The 18,587-nt window shown below is 55.5% G+C and overlaps 1 protein-coding gene across 1 annotated transcript in view; it reads right to left on the reverse strand.

Moving 5' to 3' along the window:
* Positions 1-1,063: 1,063 nt before the first annotated feature.
* Plxna1 (plexin A1) overlaps positions 1,064-18,587 on the reverse strand; it is a 46,624-nt gene continuing 29,100 nt past the window's right edge. Inside the window, exons 16-32 of the mRNA XM_052174297.1 lie at positions 18,154-18,321; positions 17,829-17,922; positions 17,234-17,473; positions 16,991-17,134; positions 16,349-16,583; positions 15,436-15,578; positions 14,661-14,917; positions 14,488-14,554; positions 9,324-9,470; positions 9,068-9,227; positions 8,449-8,552; positions 8,089-8,185; positions 7,591-7,781; positions 7,301-7,470; positions 5,629-5,841; positions 5,381-5,531; positions 1,064-4,255 (exon numbers count right to left, since the gene is read on the reverse strand). Coding sequence (XP_052030257.1) covers positions 4,160-4,255; positions 5,381-5,531; positions 5,629-5,841; positions 7,301-7,470; positions 7,591-7,781; positions 8,089-8,185; positions 8,449-8,552; positions 9,068-9,227; positions 9,324-9,470; positions 14,488-14,554; positions 14,661-14,917; positions 15,436-15,578; positions 16,349-16,583; positions 16,991-17,134; positions 17,234-17,473; positions 17,829-17,922; positions 18,154-18,321 — 2,677 coding nt within the window. The 3' untranslated portion in view covers positions 1,064-4,159. The remainder of the gene's footprint in view (positions 4,256-5,380; positions 5,532-5,628; positions 5,842-7,300; positions 7,471-7,590; positions 7,782-8,088; positions 8,186-8,448; positions 8,553-9,067; positions 9,228-9,323; positions 9,471-14,487; positions 14,555-14,660; positions 14,918-15,435; positions 15,579-16,348; positions 16,584-16,990; positions 17,135-17,233; positions 17,474-17,828; positions 17,923-18,153; positions 18,322-18,587) is intronic.

An 18,587-nucleotide genomic window follows, 5' to 3' on the forward strand; every position in this document is an offset into this window, starting at 1 on the left:
GCTTCTTTGAGAGGTTGCCTCAGTCCCGGGTGGCAGGGCTGGGGCCTGTGGCAGCCTAACGAGGGTAATTCAGGCAGAGCTGATTGTGCCAGAAAGTCGGGGGGGCTCAAGAGACACAAACGGGCCATGTCACACCCCAAACGGGACACCGTTTGGACAGGCTGGCAGGACAGGCTGGCAGGACAGGCTGGCAGGACAGGCTGGCAGGACAGGCTGGCAGGACAGGCTGGCAGGACAGGCTGGCAGGACAGGCTGGCAGGACAGGCTGGCAGGACAGGCTGGCAGGACAGGCTGGCAGGACAGGCTGGCAGGACAGGCTGGCAGGACAGGCTGGCAGGACAGGCTGGCTAGAAATGGAGGACTGATTGTGGCTTATGGAATGCCATCCGAGCCCTGAAAGGACTGCAGTGAGTCAGAGGCAGCTAGAGTGCTTCAGAGGCCGTGTGTGTGCGTGTGTGTGTGTGTGTGTGTGTGTGTGTGTGTGTGTGTGTGTGCGCAGTGGGTGAACAGCACTAGCATCAGACATGGCTGCCATGAATTAAGGCGCCCCTAGGAGCTGGTACGTATGCCTCCACGGCCAGCATCAGCTGCCTCCTTCAGTGCTACTGCGCCCAACTCAACACTCCGCCAAGCCGAGGAGGGCAAGACTAGGTACCTGAGCCCCATCATCAAACAGCAGACTTATGAACTCTTCACCCGTGAAGCAGATGAGTGTGCACATGGGCTGTCCCACCCCAGGCTGCTCAGTGTAAGACCATGATGGAGGGACCCTGCCTCATAAATGGGTGTGCTCCCAGGGAGGACTGCACATGGTCCTGCCACAGACTGTCCCTGAGGCCATTCCCTCTCTGTTCCAATGAGTGTAGGCTGTCTTCTGCATTAGATAAACCTGATGTGACACGGTCTGTGCTAGCTTTCCAGGGCCAGTCCCTGTGTTCACACCAAGCCCCTAATCTGGAGGAGTCCAAGGTGCCTGAGGCCACCCCTGAGGATAGAAGTAAGCTATTTCTGTGGTCACCTCTTGGATTCCCATCCCACTGAAATAAGACTCAGAGCCACGAGCTTTAGCAAAAATGTTTAATCTCTCCTTAATGTGTGTTTATTTACAAGTACTAAATCTGAAGAACCGTAAAATAGGAAATAGCAGTATATTTACACATCTGATGGCTGAGCGTATTGGCTCCGCCGCTTCCAGAGAAGCGATGGCCGAGGCCTGGTCTACTCAGACCATCCGAATGACCAGTTTTTGGGCTGGGGGAAGGGGCAAGAGGGAGTGTTCTGCGGCATTAAAGGACAGCTAATCATGGGCTTCACCTTAAAAATATCTCTCTCTCTAAATATATCTACTCTAGCTTGTGTAGCACCGATGTGAGCCACCAGATTCAAACTGGGGGGACTGGAGTAGAGGGTGGTGGTCGGGCCCCTCTGTGCCAACAGAGGTTCCTGGCCTGTGCCCGGGACTCCATGCAGTGTCTATTGGGGACACGCCGAGGTCCTCATCACTGCTGCCCTGCTTAGCTGCCCAGCGGTCAGGGAGCGGGGCAGCTGGAGAGCACAGAGCCAGCCCGAGGCATGTGGAGGCCAGGCGCCCAGGCCCAGTGTGGAACGGCCCAGGCACTCCTGAGTCTGGGTGCAAAGGGAAAGACCAGGCAGGAAGTTAGGGCTTCTGGGGATGGGGCCCATGGCAGGACGGCAGTACCAAGAGTGTTAGGACCAGGTTGGCTGGAGTAGTGCTTGCCCACCTCCCTGGGCCCTAGGGCTGTAGAGGGAGGGCGGCTCTGAGCATCCCCCACCCAGTGCAGTGGGCTCCAACCCCATGCTATATTGAGGCTGGAGTGGAACCCTTTGCAGAATACCACAAAGAGGGATAGGTCTTGAAGACCAGGGACAAGCAGATGTCAGAGCCTAGTCCAGAAGTGGCAGGGAGTGGGGCCTGGCCCTGATGGCTGTGCCGGAGATACATGATAAGAACAGCTAGGGCAGTTCGCGTGTAAACAGACCTGCTAAAGTGCTTGCGAACAAACGCCTGGCCGGGAGGCTGCTCCAGGCCACCTCACCTCCTACCCGACACCCATATGGGCAAGGTGGCCTGGAAGGACAGGGTGAGGTTGGCCTATTCTGAGGGAGCCTGGGGACCTTGGGCAGGGTGTTGGGGCTGGATGGTGAAGGCATTGAGCCTAGAAGCTGTGCGTGGTCCAGGCAGAGCTGGAAGAACTGGGGGCTTCCATCTGAAGCCTACAACCAGGGAAGACGTAAGGGGAAACTGAGGCTCCCACCCAGGCACAGCCCGGAGGCATCAGAAGGAAGAGAGGGGTATATCCACGGGTAAACCCCAGGCAACAGCAGGGGCTTCTGAGAAAAGGCTATATATATCCAGGCTGGCTAGCCTTGGCTCTGGCCCTAGAATCAGCCCAGGGAGTGAGCCACAGAGATGGGGTGGGAATCTGACCAGAATTCATGGCCCAGGGTGCCCAGGCCCATGACTACCACAGAGGAGTTGCTCCCTGAGTCCTTGCACATGCCCCATAGCAAATAGAGGCGCAGCTCTAATCTGACCCCCATCCACCTGCCCCACTGGCTCCCTAGCTTGGAGTGTGAGGGACCACAAGGCTAGCAGCCCACGGATGTGGGGTGTGCTGTCCCTAGCACTGAGGATGGGCCTGGCCACAGTTAGCTGTCCCTTAAAGTCCATTATAATCTTTAGTACCATCAAAAAGGTGAACTTGAAAAGGGAATAGGCCGCTTGCTTGCTTTTCCAATGACTAATTTAAAAAAAAATTAAAAGAAAAGGGTCTAACCACCTCTAGTATTCAACACTTGCAGTTTAAAAAGATCAACTCAGACTAAACGCTAGCACAGTCATGCAGGCCCGCGGCCTCTGCACCCGAAGCCGGGCCACCAGGAATCGTGGGTAGCGGCTTCTTCCATCTGGGGGAAGTAGAGGCCACATCAGATGGCAGCTCCAGGGCCCTTGGGTTTGCTCTCTTCCACCTGGGTTCCTCCTGAATTGCCTTTCTGTGTCTGCCCCCTCAAATAATTGTACAGCACCCCATTGGGGCCAGGGCCACACACACATATATATATATACACATACATACATATATATATGTACAGGGTCCATTAAAAACGTACTGTTGCTCCTTGAGGGCAGAGGGGACACAGCTGACTTCCGGTCCCCTGGGTCACTGCCCATGGCCAGCAGGGTGGCAGAAATGCCCCCCACACTCCCAGGGCAGAATACCACAGGATTTCTTGTTCCTTTAAAAGCAGTACCCAGATGTCCCACTGTAGAGGGGCCAGGTCACTGTTGAGATGCCAGACTGGAAGCCACCGGGAGCATCAGGGGTGGGGAGGATAGAGGATGGTAGGATGGTGGCCTATTATCCTCCAGAGCTCCGTGGTGGGCTGCGACAGGAGCAGGAGGCGGGAAATAAATAATGGGAACATGCACTCTGACTGGAGCCCCAGGACCAGGGGCTCCCAGAGGCACAGCCCTGAGGACAGAGAAGGGTTCGCCTAGCCATTGTCCGCATGTCACTTGGAAGTGGGGTCTGCAGGCCCTCCATAGGAGGGGAGTGGGGCCTCTCTCCCCAGCAGAAGGATGTGGCATTCCAGCCTTGGCCGCGCAGAGCACGCGGTGAATCTGAGGGTGGTGGCAAGCACAGGGTGCTAGAGTAGAGGCTGGTGGGACAGCCCCAGGCTGTGACTTATGTGGTGTAGCCTTGGGAATCTCACCTCTCCCTCAGACTCTGCCTGCTGGTAGCAGCTGGAGAAGCCAAGAACTGTGAACTGGTCCAGCCCCTTGTCCTGCTGCCCTCCTTCTGGAGGGCCTGGCCTTCTATCTCGGCCCCTCAGAGGCCACCTCTCTTCCAGGATAGCCACCAGCAGCTCTTGCCAAGCAGCAAATATCCCTGGGCAGGACCAGCCTCGCTGTGCAATCCTTGCCCCAAGGCAGCGAGCCCTAGGCAGAGGTGGCTCGGCACGAGCCCTCACATCCACAGCTATAAAAAGTGGCCCTGCATGGCAGGGAGAGGAAGGCGAGGGCCAGGACCCAACTGCAGCCCCACACCTGGCACTTAGTACAGGTGGGCCGAGGGCTGTCTCCTGGGTCCTCTGCTGCCTCCTGCTCTGCCTCCTGCTGGGTGGGCATTTCCAGGGCTCAGCTGCTCAGGGCCATCGTGTCCACCACCTGCTCCAGTTTGCTTCGAAGCCGCTGCCGTCGAGCCTGCTCATCTTTTTCCAGAGCCACCAGAATCTGCAGGGGTGGGGGCAGGGGTGGGATAGGGTTAGAGTCAGGGCTAGCTACCCACATACATGGGCTGGGCCACCACATATGACATTGGTGTGCCTTGAGGGATTTGGGGAGTGGTCGGGCAATACCTGACTACCAGTACCTAGCTGTGCAAACCTTTCTGATCCAGAGTACTACAGCACTTGAGGGTGAGCCTCCAAGGTCATCGGCACCTCTACCTCATCTCCTTCATCAGCAGGCGCTGGCCCCTGGGTCTGGCCTCTCCTACCTCACCCACCTCAACTTCTGGGAGTCTTCTAGGACAGTGCTCCACTCCTGTCTTCTCCTGTGGCATGGTCACTGTTCTCTACTGTTGCTGGGTTTCTTATGTTCTTAGATTGTCTTCTTGAGTATCACACCCCCACTTCAGTCTATGCGGGAGCCCAGGCCCAATGTCCCATCTATCTGCTTAATCACTACAACCTGGGAGCCCTTCCATGGCTGGTTTGATCCCAGAGCCCTGAGTCCATAGCTCCATGACCTTAGACCTGTCTCTGAGGCTCCCACCTCCAGACAGGCTGCCTGGCTATTTACCTCAGCACAGCCGGCAGACCACGGCCTCCCTGCGTCTAGACCTGTAACAATCCATCTGGCTCAGGGACACAGCCAAGCTCAAAGCCTCCACACCTAGGCCACCCTGGCCTGTATATCTTCTGCCTGTTCCCAGGTGGGCCCTAGTTCAGCCATGTAGACTCTGGAGCTTGGCCCACTAGGCCCACTCAGTGCCTTGGCACTGCCTACACATACCCAGTCCTTGGCTATTTGTACCCATAAGGTCCAGCCCAGAGTCAGAGAAGTCATCCCAGAGAAAAGAGTCGGGAGCTGCTCCTTGGCAAATGACAAGGAGCAACCTTTGCTAGCCCCAGAGATACCATCCAGCCCAATAAACTCTATTATAGGACCACAGCTATCCACCCCAGGAAAACACTGTCACCCTGTGTCCCCACCGTGCCCCAGAGAGCCGTCTGTGTTCCCAGAATCTCTGATTTCCTTACTACCCCTAGGCAGAGCTGGGCTCAGGTACAGACGCAAAGCAAGTACTGGGTGAGCGCTGAGACACAGGAGAGCGGGGCTGGAGGAAGGGCGCACCTCGTCCTTGTACTTGGCGATGTAGGAGTAGATCTCGTGCAGGGCACTCATGCTGTTGAACTGGCTGAGATGCAGCCGGGACTGCTCTGCCAGGTAGGCGCTCATGTCTTGGTCACTGATGGCGGGCATCTTGGCAATGTCAGCATAGTACCTGACAGTAGGTGGCAGGGTCAGCATGGGTGGGGTCACAGGCAGGGCCTCCCTACCCACCACCCTGTGGCCCCTACATGCCCCTGCTGGCCACCCACCTCTCCACCCAGCTCTTATAGTTGGGGATGTCCTTGGCGTAGAGCAGCTTGTTGGAGGGGGAGTCCTTGCCCAGCTTGTGCTCCGACGTGGAGCAGGAGTCCATGAAGGTCTGCGCCACCACTGAGAGGCAGGCATCCGTGATGCTGTTCTTGTGGATGTCGAACACGAACTGAGGGTTCTTAATCACATTCACCCAGAAGCGCAGAGGCAGGCTGTGGACAAGCAGGCCCAAGAATGCTCAGGATGGCCATCCTGTATCCCACCCCCGTCTGGACAGCAGCTAGAGTGGCCAACCATCCTGCAGGCCTGACTCTGTCCCCAGAGAATGAGTGGATGTCCACAGGCTCACCTGGGGCAGGCCCCTCTCCCCACTGGCCAGACAGGACATGCTGCCAACACCCTGGTGCCTCTTGGAGCACCATTCCTCCTGTTCAGCTTAGACATGGCCATCCCTGCGGCCTGCACTGGCTTACACCCTGCTCCTGTGCTCCTCTCCAGCCCAAGGACACGTGCCTTCACACTCACCCCTGTGCCCACAAGGCCTCGGATGGCCTTGGCTGAGCAGTGAAGGATAACACATGCTTCCCAACCAGTAACTGAATAAAACCAGAGACTGAGGCTATTGGTGACCATAGGCATGTGCCAAAAGCCTGGGAACTCCACATGGCCGAGAGAGCTGCTCTCGAGTAAATCAACAAGATTCTGTATAGCACATTGCTCCTCGCCAATGCTGTCCCACAGCAGTTCCTCCCTTGCTGGGACCCCTGACAGGCAGTCCAGATGGACCTGGGACTTAGGTTCCCAGAGCCCTGGAGGGAGACGAGAGGTAAAAACCAAGAAGAACCTTGGGAAGGAGAGGGGAGGGGTCCAGGGCTTAGGCTGAGGCCAGGACCACCCAGCACACTAGGCCAAGGGTCATGAGATTAGGAAAGCTAATGGCTAACGGGTGAGCGGAGCTAACGTGTGTGGACATGATGCCCTGGTAGGAATGTAGAGTGGGGAGGCTGGTGCACCCTTGCAGGAGAGGAAGGTCAACTGACCAGTCTTCAGTCTAAGTGGCCCTCCTCTAAAGTCATGGACTATGGAGGTGGGAAAACTACACACAGGGGTAGAGCCTGCTGGGTCAGGGTTAACACACAGCAGAAGCCCACAACTGTGTTTGTCAGCCAAAGCCAGAGAACACTGAGCAGCCCTGCTCAGGAGGCAAGGGGCCGTGGGGCCCATGGCTCCATTGCAGGCATCTTGCAGGCATAGTCCACAAGTATAGGTGGTCTATTCTGGGAGAAGGCAGGTCAGGGCTAAGCACACAGGAAGCACTGGTCTGAGCCCACTGGGGTCCGGGTAGCCTGAATTCTCACCTGCAATACACAGCTCCACACTACCTACCACGTGACCTCCGAGTGGCCTTTTAGAGCCATCTCTATCCCCACGTGCTAGCATTTCTTATCACTGAACACAGGCTTGTGCTATGAATATCACTTCCTCTAAGCTATCAATCGGCTCTGACCCCCAAACTCAGAGTCTTACATGGCACCCCTCACCCAGGGAATTCCTACAGGCCATAGCAGTAGGGTTGTGGCAGGATCCAGGGCTGACAACTGGGAAGGTCCAGGGTGACCCTGGCACTGTAAGGCCCGGGCCCTGGCGGTCCCACCCCTATGGCAGTCGCACCAATTGCTCTTCCAGGTATGGCGCACATCTGAGTCGTGGATCTGGTGCTTGTCGGCCTGCTCATCTAAGAAGTCAAACATGTACTTGATGGCCAGAGGTAGGGCTGAGCCACGGTGCGCCGTGCTGAAGATGGTCTCGAACAGGTCATCCACAAACTTTTGCAGTGTTCCCTGCAGGGCAAGTAGTGAGCTTCAGGACTGCCCAGGGCACCAACCTCCTAGGTGACCTGGACAGGCCTGCAGGAACTTCGGATTTGGCCATGTGTTCTGGGCATCTTCCCATACACCTACCTTGGTAGCCAGCAGCCTTGTTAGGTAGATCTCAGAGACCATCTTGCTGCCACGGTCGCCTTCACGTTGGTCCAGGTGGTCGTGGTTCTTCACCAGGTGCCACAGTTTTGTTCCACTTTCCAGGTCTGGCGTGATCATGGGTGTTCGTGAGCGTAGGCTGTCGGGGCTACTGGCTGTACGCAGCATGCTCTCTGCAGGAATAGCCTGTCAGCTGGCAGGGCTGTGTCCCTCCCTCACCCATGGCCAGACCCTGCCCTACCCCAGCCAGTTTTCCTCCTGCTAGGTATGTTGGGGAATGGCCACTGTGGTCATGTGAGCAGCATGAGGTCACTTGTTTATAGGCTTTGGGAACAGGCATTACTTTAGAACTGAAGGGAAGGCCAAGAGCCCGTGACATGCCAGTCTCCCCTTAGCCCTGGCATCCGACACGCTGGCAGAGCATCCCATCCAGGTTCCATGCCCACCCACCACCTGCTTGCAACCCTCCTGGTCCCTCACCGTATCTGCTGAGGGACTTAGTGAAGGTAGAGGAGTTGGAGATGTTGTAGGCAGATGTCTGCTTGGGTACTAGTGCCACCGATGACCCATCCGTCACCTGTGGGCAGACATCAAGGAAACAAGTCCCAGGGTGCCACTAAGATGTCCTGCCCAATCTGGAGAGACCTAAAGACACCCATGGTTCTGCCCCTGGAGGCAGGTCATGCCAGCACTCTGAATCTGCACGGGATGGTTCCAGGGTAGATGTTGCCTGGATATCCAGGGCAGGTATTACCTGGGCATGGCCCAGTCCACACCTGGCGACATGATCCAGGTTAAGGGAAAGAAAGCCATGCAGTGCTCCCTGAATGGCAGGGTCACCTGATAGTGAGCCAGTGTGTTCAGCCTCTTCCAGTCATTGTCAATTTTGGTGGTGACATCCTCATCCTGAAGGATGATTCGTGCCATGCGACCCTGGCGCCACTCTACAGGAAGTAGGGTATTAGAGGTAGGACCACCTCCCTCCCTCCCTTCCCTCCCTTCTAAGCTCCTCATTCTATTGGCACATAGAACAAGGGAGTGGGGGCAGACAGGAAGACTTGAGGAAGAGCCTGGGATAGCTACCTTCACAGGCTCAAGGTCAGAGTCTGCCATGGGGTTGGTCTTTCACCTGTGCCTGGTGAGCCCAAGAGGAAGGCCCTGCTTTACTCAGGCCCCAGTCCCACCCATTCCAGACACAGCTCCTGCAGGATCCTAGAACTGCGTCCCATGTCTTTTGACTTTCCCCAGTGCAAAGTTCTGTTCCTTCAGCCCTGACAGCCCTGGCTTCCCAGAATATCAAATTCACACCCTCCCTCTTCTCTATAGGTTTCCTCCATCCCTCTACTCTGGCCTTCAGACCCTACCTTACCCCGTTCATCTCCCTTGAATGCCTTACTACCATCAGGACAAGGGGCCTGGCCTCTGACCAGCATCACAGGGACACTTGCCCACGACTCACCCAGGTCCATGTCACCAGCCTTGGGCCGCTGTGAGTAAGGCACACCCTTGTACACAGCATCCAGTAGCTTCTCCTTGACCTGGGTCACGGTGTCACAGTTGAGCCCTTTCACAGGCACCTCGGGCGCGTTCTCATGCTCGGGGTTCACACAGTTCAGGGTCTGTGTGTGAGGAGGTTAGTATGGTAGCACCAGTCACACCCCTCACTTCTGCTCATCCTGTCACCGGAAGGGGAGGACCTAGGACTGGGGGCTTACCAGGGTCTTGTAGTCGATCTGCTGCCGAATGAGCTTGTCCTCGCTCAGAGAGTAGCGGGCCTCCCCTGTGATGGCGTCTATAGGGCCCTTCTCCATCTGCTGCTTGATGGCACAGTACAGCATGAAGAGCGGCTCCCCTGCACACTCCTGTGTGGGTGGCAGGGTATGAGGCTGGGCTAGCACCTGGTCAGACCTTTACGGGCTATCTAGCTTTTTCCAGAAGCTCCATCTCCTCTTGAAGGCAAGCTTGTCTCTGGAGCCAGCACTCAGCAAGGAAATCTAGTGAGTGACACCCCCAGTGTCCTTATGACTTAGACACAGAAATCCTCGCTGCACACCAATGTGATCATGATCTGCTGGATGTCTAGGGGCCCAGCCGGCCACAAGTCCAGCATCATGAAGAACGTGTTGTCACCATGATCACCAGCACAAACACAGACTCCTGATGTTTCTTATCACCAAGGGGCAAAGGAACCCACAGACTGGTGCGCAGGGACTGGCAGGGTAGTCTCTGCACACCTGGCAAGAGCCTGCACTGTCCCACCCTCAGCTACCTGTCATCTGGCTCCCTGCCCTGCAGGGGTGGGGCCAGAAGTAGGGCCACATCACTCATTGCAGTGAGCCAAGCAGGTGCAGGTGCGGGAGCTCAGGCTGGTCCCACGGCCCTGAAGGCCGAGCCCTGACTGCTCACTGAGCCACATTGCTGTGAGTCCCTCCTCACAGTGGCTGCTGCCTGAGAACGCCTAGGCGGAAGGCAAGCCCAGGTGGGCCGGTGGCAAGCCCATGGTGACTCTGCTCCTGTACCCAGATGTTATAGCCCCTTGTTAGCATCTGAGGCAATTAAAGAGACAGCTGCTAAGGAACAGCCAGGAGCATAGATCATCCGGAGACCTTCAGACAACACTCCTGTCTTTGAAATTATGTTTCATTTGCAAACTTGGCTTCATTAAGTCAGCTAGGAGGTGGGAGGGAGGGGGAGCAGGTTGGGACTCAGAGTCATCAATAGCTGCCTCTTTTGGCAAGCACTACCTCATAAGGTTTCCCCAGGTTAGATTGTCCGCCTTTGTGTTCCTGAGCAGAGTAAAAGGAGCAGAGGGATAGGCCAGTGCCCAAATCTTGGATGCAGCCCCGCCCAATCCTAATGCACCTGCCCCAGAAAAGCCACGGCTTCTCCGAGAAAGCGCAGACCTAGAAGGACCAGCCTGAACTATCACTTTCACCAGGCTTTCCAAGACTATGAAAGAGCAGTCAGAGGGAGCCCAGGGAGGAGGCGGGTCCAGAAGAAAGCAGTCCTAAGCTTAAGGGCTTTCTCTCTCTGGGCCTCACTTCCCTGTCCCATGACAGGGAAAGGTAGGGCCCCCGCTTCCTCTCAGCCCTGCTGAGTAGGTGCAGAGAACAGTCCTTTCACAGAGAGAGGCACGCAGCTCAGTAATGAGGCACGGCAGCAGCTTTCCATCTGTGAGGAAAGCCAAGGCTGACCTGACCCCCACCTCAGGCCATGCACTTCACCTGTAGCATAAAAGCTACAAATGATGGAATGTTGGTATTTAAAACAACAAAAGAACCCTTACCATATACTAAAAAAACAAACAAACAAACAAACAAAAACAAAACCCTAGAAAACACACAACTGTGGCTTCAAAGAAGATGAAAGCGGCTGGTCAAGTAAGTTGTTTGACTTGTAGAATAAATGGCAGCCAGAGAGAGCTGTGCTGTCCGTTCCCATGCACACCTCCAGCGACGGTGTCCTGGCACCCAGGCCAGGATAGGCTCTAGTGTCAGCACACCTTATGCTGCAACTGAGGCTGCCTGGGCACCTGCGCTCACTCTGAAAGCCCACACAGCACACAGCTCCAGAGAAGCCTGCTATGTTGGGGAGAATTCACATTCCCCTAATAGCCTCTGCCAGTGTGACAGAGGACAGTGAAAGTGACAGTACCAGTGTGCCAGCTTACCTGAAGACATGGGTCTAACCTTCCTGGGGTGGGATAAAAGGAGTGAGGAGCAGGGTGGGGGTACCAGGACCCCTGTGGAAAGCACTGGGGACAGGCGTGGCAGCTACAGCCTGGGAGGCTGTTGGGGGGGGGGGGTCACTTAAGCCAGAACTTCAGACCAGCATGCCAATGCATCCAGAACTCAAGACAAAAAATATGAACAAAACCTGTTCCTCTACCTGTGGACATTTGCTTCCATTCAGTTCAGTGATCCACACTGAATATTGATGACTGTGACCATCAGAGCTGGGACCCTGCCCCTTTACCTCACAGGTGCTGTTGTTGACAGACAGGTAGAGCAACTACCTCACTCATACATTCTAGTCCCAAGTATCTGTGAGCAGGGGATGGGCTCAGACCTGACCAAGTGCCGACTCCTGAGTGTCCCATGCATTCTGCTTCCCCTTCTGTCCTCCTAGTCATGGAGGCTATGCCAGCCAGACAGGGTGATTCTCATTCAGGGTCAGTACGCATGAGAAGAGACTGCTCATGCTTCTCAGAGTGGCTGATGGCTTAACACACCTGCATTTCTGTAACAGTTGTCCATTACATACTCTGTGCTGGAGCTGACCACAAGCAACTGACCCATGGGAAAGCACAGTAGCAGTGCAGGCTGCACACATCTGTCAATAGACACAGCTCTGCAGCCACACACCTGGGGTAAGCTAGTCAGCAATGCAAGGGCATCATGGAAAATTCTGCTTAGAGGGAATCTCCACATCAGTCAAATTCAGAGGCAGAAATGATAAAAGGTGGAAGGAGGGGAGAGGGACTGTTGCAAGATATTTCCTATTCATTCACATTGAGGCAAGGAGAGGCCAGTGATTGGAGGGGAGAGAGGAGGAGGAGGAGCTAAGGGAAGTAAGGGGTTGGGGGAGGGGAAGAGAGAGAGGGACAGGAGGGAAGGAGGGAAGGAGGGAGGAAGGGAAAGGGGTCGATGGACAAGATGAGCGGAGCAGAGCTTCTGATGTAGTTCTGGTGTTTTGGAGAGATTAGATAATTGGGATGAGATTTTATCATTGTAAATTGGCATTATGTAATTGGGAGTTTTATATACATCAAGATATTTGGTTAACTATTCAAGTTTAAGAGTCATGCTTTACTGGATACTTGGAAGGAGTGGTGTAGAGGCCTGGCCGTCAGTACTCTTTTATAATTATTTAACACTACAAGGAACAAGGGACATAAAGACAAGACAAATGGTGCAGATGATGTTGACAAGGGCTGCACTTTACAGATGTGTTAGCTCCAGTGACCTGTACACACTCCAGGCTGAAGCACGCAGGTCATGAATTCGAGGACAGCCTGGGGTATCTAGGGAGGCCTTGTCTCAAATAAGGTAAGGGTCGGTGAGATAACTCATCAAGTAAAGGCCCCTGCTGCCATCTCTGCCAACTTGAGTCTGATGCTTGGGACCCACATGGTGAAAGGAGAGCACTCACTCCTGCGACTGTCCTCTGACTTCCGCGTGTGCATTGTGGTATACACCACATAACAAAGAAATAAACATGTAATTTCAAAGAAATCTAGAAGGTAGTGTATTTTGTATTATGTATATTTTAATCCAGCAAAACATTTTAAAAGTCTGTGGCATGGTAAAAAGAGACCAGCTATTGAGCCATGAAAGGGTGGAGGAACCTGTCTTGTGACTGAAAGAAAGCACTCTGGGAAGCTACGTACAATGTGACTTAGACTCCAAAGGCAGAACTATGGGCAGGAGAATCTCCTGGGCAGCTCAGGGAAGGGAGGTGCTGAAGCGTCTCTTCTCTGTGTGTGGCTCAGTGGCCATAGACAGGGAGAGAACAAGCCCAGGCCTATCTGGGCGCACTCCTGGAGCATCATTTTTTACTGTGCAGCAAAAGGACCTAAAAGCAGACCCGGGGCAGAAGGCACACTTCATTTCTCTAAGCGTTGCTTCTCCCTTCCTGCTGCTCCCTCAGTGGCCTTTCTCCCCACGCCATCATCATTCCTACACCCAGCCGGCTGCCTTGAGACGCAATGCCCCTCCGTGAGGCTGTCCCGGATGCCCGATGGGCTCTGCTCCCTCTGCCCAACACTGACAGGTGCAGAGCTGGCTCTGCCAGCATCCAGTGGCGGCCTGCCTCCCCACAGTGCAGCAGCAGACACTGCAGAGCTGGCTCAGGATCTGAGACCCAACGGGGTGAACTGCACCCGCTCCTCACTGTGGAGAATGAGGATCAAACGGGGTCAGCACGCATCAAGACCCAGCATGGGCACAGCTGCTGGGGTGGCGAAGCTTTTGCTCGGCCTCGCTTCTCCTGGTTCAGAGCCTGCTTTAATGAGCATGTAAATAACTGTCCACAGGCGGCACTTTCATAGGAGATGTGCACATTAACTATTATGGGGGCTGCTCTACACACAGATCCCCCTCTCCTCAGCTGTCCCTGCGCCATCCAGGTCACTTTTCTCCCTTTCTGGTCCTTAGACCTCTTGTCTCTTACTGCCAAGTCCTATCACTGGCTCTCCTCCCACCAGGGACCTGCTCTGAGCAGACCCATGTTCTGGCACTTGTGGGACACCCAGAGCTCAGCAGCAGTCTCCTGGGGAAGGACAGAGTCCAAGTGTGGCTGGCAGACTCAGCACCAGCCACACCCTTGTCACAGAGTACTGGATAAGGCTGACCCGCACAAGTTACACCCCCAGACAGACCCACTGGTACCACTTGTGACATGCATCCCATTGGCCATGAGGTCAGAGGAAGCCAGAGACCTTGGAACTGTGTAATTAATTACCCAGTCTCTTAAGGGCAGGCAATCAGTTCAGTCAACCAGCCCACCCTGGCACCTGCAGGGATTGGGGGAGCTCTGGAGAACCAGAAGCCCAGGATGGACTCACACCCCACCCCACCCTACCCGAGTCAGGCCCTCAGAAGCCTGTCTAGGTGGAGTCCTCCTTCTGAGCCTGGCAGCTAGCTCCAGGTACCAAGCAGAGATCCAAACTTATATCCAAATTCCAGCGTGGGTACCAACTTCAGAGTGTGAATGTCTATCCTCCCTCTGTAGTAGTAAGTATCAACACAAGAAACAGCTAAGAGCAAGCAGTCAGGGATGCTGACTGGGACACGACACCTAGGCCTTGGCCTCTGTGCCCTCTCGCTTCCTCCGCACCCCAGTCCTTCCCCGCACTCGTTGGGCCCAAGGCCTACCTACCTTGAGGAACTTATATAAAAGGAAGGTGAACCAGTTGGTCAGCATCTTCTCTGCCACTGATTCAGTCCTGTGGGAAGAGAAGCAAATGGCAAAGAGGAGTCACTTCCACCATTCAGCAGGCAGGTCCCACGACTCCCATGGTGACCCCACCTGCCAGGCTTCCCCCATTGTACCTCCGTAACAGGAGTTTGGGGTGGTTCTTGCTTTCCAGGTTTTTCTCGATGAGGTCAGACAGTAACTGCTTCAGCACTCCCGTGGCATACTCCATCTCGCCCTGCAGGGCTGTCATGATGAGCGAGGCCACGTTCCCACGGTCACGCATGGAGAAGCTACGCTGGGCCTCCAGTGTTCGGATAAAAGTTAGCAGGAAATGCTTCTTGGTCAAGAGCTGTCCAAACAGTGTCAGCGACTTCTCCACATTGGCCTGCACCTGGGGACACATAGGCCTGCTCAGACCACGGGGGTACATAGCTCCAACAGCTGAGACAAGGGAAACGCCTTTTGTGACCCCGAGCTACTTGGGCCTGGAACACACAGGTAGGCCAGACTGCCCTCTGCACAGTGAAGCTCAGCACCTGGATCCTCCACGGAACCCAGGCAGGGGAGTGGCAGAAAGCCCCCCACACTCAAACACAAGGAGAGGAACCGGCTCTCAGGCTCGAGGGCAGGTAGCTCGGGTGAAACCTGGACACTGTCCTGTGCTTAGGGTCTCCTGTCAGCCTCCTGAAGCACTATGGGCAATGGTGTCACCCAAGGCAAGCTACCTGCCCCAGAAATCAGGTCTTTGTCTCAGAGTTTAGGGTCCCAACCCTGTGCTGGCGCCAACATGGGTCTAACTCCATACTTCCAACTTGACCAAGCCCTGCAACTTTCTCTGGAAGGCCATACCAACCCCCATTCCCATGGCTGCCCACCAGCCCCCAGCGACCTCTAAGGTGGCAGTCCTACCTCCATCTCCTTCAGGACAGGATGGTCCTCAATCCCAGGAAACAGCACTCGCATGGCATATGTGCGGTAGTCAAGGAATGGGATGCCAGCACCATCCAGGTCGCTGGTCAGCTCATGGATGTCTGTCTGTAGCTCTGCAAAGGCTGTGCCCAAATGTGGGGTCGGGGCAATGTGAGGTTACAGGCAGCACATTTGAGGTTCCCCTTCCCCTTCTCTATCTTAGTCTGTCCACCGTGTGGCTAGGATCACTGGTCCTGACCTTAAAAAAATCAAGTGCCTTTCTGTGCCTCAGTTTCCCTAGTTTAGCTTGACCACCTCTCAAGGTCAAAGCAAACAGGGCAGAGTGGCAGGCCCTAAGTGCCAGCCCTGTAGTTGCCCTCTATCTGACCGGGAGCCAGAGGGGCAGGGCAGGCTCTGGAGCACCTAGCAGGTTTGGTGAAGTGCTGTGGCTGTATTTCCTGGTTGCCGCCAGGCACCTGGCCTCCCCTCTCTAGCAGGTCTTGTCCCTGCACAAGCTGGCAGAGACGGTGTCGTGTACACTGCACTGTCAATCTCCCTCTGTAGGTTGGAGCCAAGGGCTTCCACTCTCCAGTCCCAGCTCATGTCTGCTTCCTGTCCACCAAAACAGTCTGGGACTCCCAGGGGCTGAGCATGATCACGTGTATGTACCCTCGCCTCACTATGTGATATCCAAGGGAGTGGGCACTGTTCCTGTGCCCATTCCACAGACCAGGAGAAGGGACACAAAGATTAGGTGGCATAACCCCTAGATTATAGCTGTGGAGCGGTCCTCTCACCAGTAGGACGATCCTGCCATCTGTCATCTCCCTTGGACTGAGCCGGAGCCCAGTGGTGACTAACTCAGCACTCAGACTCCCTCCCTGGCTCTGGCCCCTCCCATCGCTCTGCTGACCTTCCTTGCACTCGAGGGCCACCCGGGACTCCAGGTTGTCCATCTGGAGTTGCAGCCGTTTGAGGGTGCGGTCAGCATCCCGGGACTTGCGTTTGTAGGCGATGAGCACGGCCACGATGACCAGTAGCAGGAGGCCCCCGCCCCCACCGAGCCCCACGATGGCTGGCAGTGTCAGCAGGCTGTCCGAGTACACCTGCAGCATCCCAGGGGAGAACTCGAAGCCCCCGGCCCGCACCTGCCAGATGGGATAGAGGTACGCAGAGGGCATCAGCCCCTCAGAGCCTGAGGCCCTGTGCAATGGTCCTTAAGTCACCCACAACATCTATCTACCTGACTGTGGGCAGCATCTTTCCAGCAGGTAACAAAAGTAGCTAATGGTGCAAGATGCTGGGACATGAGCAGACAGATGCCCAGCTAGTTAGCACAGAAGCTACCAGTCATGAGAGGGGCTCCAAGTAGGGAAGATGGCAAGGGCTGAATGGGACCTGCATTAGAACTCAGTTCCATAGGGATTTTCTCAGAGGTGGGGTTGCTCTAGTGGTGGTAGGGTCAGTAGGTCAGGAGGGTGGCTCCAGGGGAGCACAGATAGGCTGTGACAGGGATTTCTGGGCTCTCTGCATAAAGAAAGGTTAGGGCATGTACCGTGACTTTGTGCTGCCCCGTGAGGTTGGGTGCTTCACACAGCAGCTGTGTCTCAGACACGGTGAGGATACAAGGTGTGGAGCCAATGAGCACCGTGTAGTTGAGCCGGGAATTGCCAGGAGCAGGTGGCAGGAGATTCCGCCCCTACAGGGGTCAGGGTGAAATGAGGGCAATCCTGAGGTCTCCACCAGCCGCATCCCAGAGCGGCCTCTTCAGTGGGAGGCCACAGTGGCTGAGACCTACCTTGAGGATGAGTGGGGAGCTGGGCTTCAGCTCTAAGAGCCCAGTAGGGCTGAGTGGCTCCAGTACAGGGTCCGGGTAGTAGAGGAATGAGGAGCTGTTGAGTACCAGCAGCGTGCGTACATTGTCCATGATGAAACCAATCTCATCTGGCCGCTCTCCCAGTTCCGGCGGGCTGCGTTTTGAGTTGTCTACGGATGGCGCCCGGCACACCATGGTGGTGTCATTGTACACCATGCAGCTCTGGGACACAGGGACCAGGACCTCAGGCAGGCTAGCTCTCCTATTGTGGGCCAGCTACCCAATAACAGCCCCACCCTGGGAATGACAGCTCCCTGTGTAGATGGTCTAGGCACCAAGGAAGCACATGTTCAAGATGTCCGTTCTTTGTAATCTGAGGGCTGGACAGGCCCAGGGATCACCCCTAGCTGACCACTTTGTCCTCAAAGCTTCAGCACAGACAGGTAAGCAAGGGGAGGCAGAAGCAGGGGTGTTAGCAGCAGAGGTTACCGCTCTAGGAAATACCCATATGGCCAAGAGGGGAGGGAGAACAGAACAGAGTGAGGGAGAGGATCAGAGGCACAGGGCAGCCACTCACATTTTCCCGCTCAATGCCTCCATACTTGGCCCGGATTCGAGGTTCACGGACAGTGGCCAGATTGGTGCCTGTGACTGTTAGGAGGGTCCCACCACTAAAGGAAGAAGAGAGGAATCAGACAATGCCCTAGGCCTAGAAATGCACGAGACAGACTCTTCCTGCGTAAGCAGGTGGGTCAACGCTCAGCCAGAGCGTGGCGTGCCAAGATTAACGATCTTAGGAGGCTGCCATTGAACAAACCACTGTAGAACACCGTGGAGAGGGACTCCCTGACCCAGGGTGGGGGGACACAGAGGTGATTCTGGCTTCACAGCAGGTCTCCTACCTGTTGATGCTCCACTCGGGGTCGATCCTCAGGATAGTAGGGTCTTCAGTATAGTTGTACTTCACCTCGGGGTTGGAGAGCTGGGCACGGTTGATGTTGATAACAATAGGGGCGCTGCCAGGAGTCTGCCCGGGCGGTGTCAGGCAGCGGATCTCTCGTGAGTTTCTCCTGGGATGGGGTCAAGATGGGTGCGGGCACTGTGAGGGCAGCATGTCAACACATCAGCAGCTCTCCATTGGGCCTCCCTCAGGTGGCTACTGGGATGACTACGTTGACCTTTGAATGCCCACCAGTGTTGGTCCTACCCTAACCCTGACTGGCCTCTCTCTGCCCCCTCCTTGGGTCTCATCTACATTTGGTGTTCATCTCCCTGGTCCTGCCCTCCACCATATGCTAATGACATAATCTCTAATGCAGATGGATGAAATGGACCC

This window comes from Apodemus sylvaticus, chromosome 2 (assembly GCF_947179515.1).
Source record: "Apodemus sylvaticus chromosome 2, mApoSyl1.1, whole genome shotgun sequence".
Taxonomy (NCBI): Eukaryota; Metazoa; Chordata; class Mammalia; order Rodentia; family Muridae; genus Apodemus; species Apodemus sylvaticus.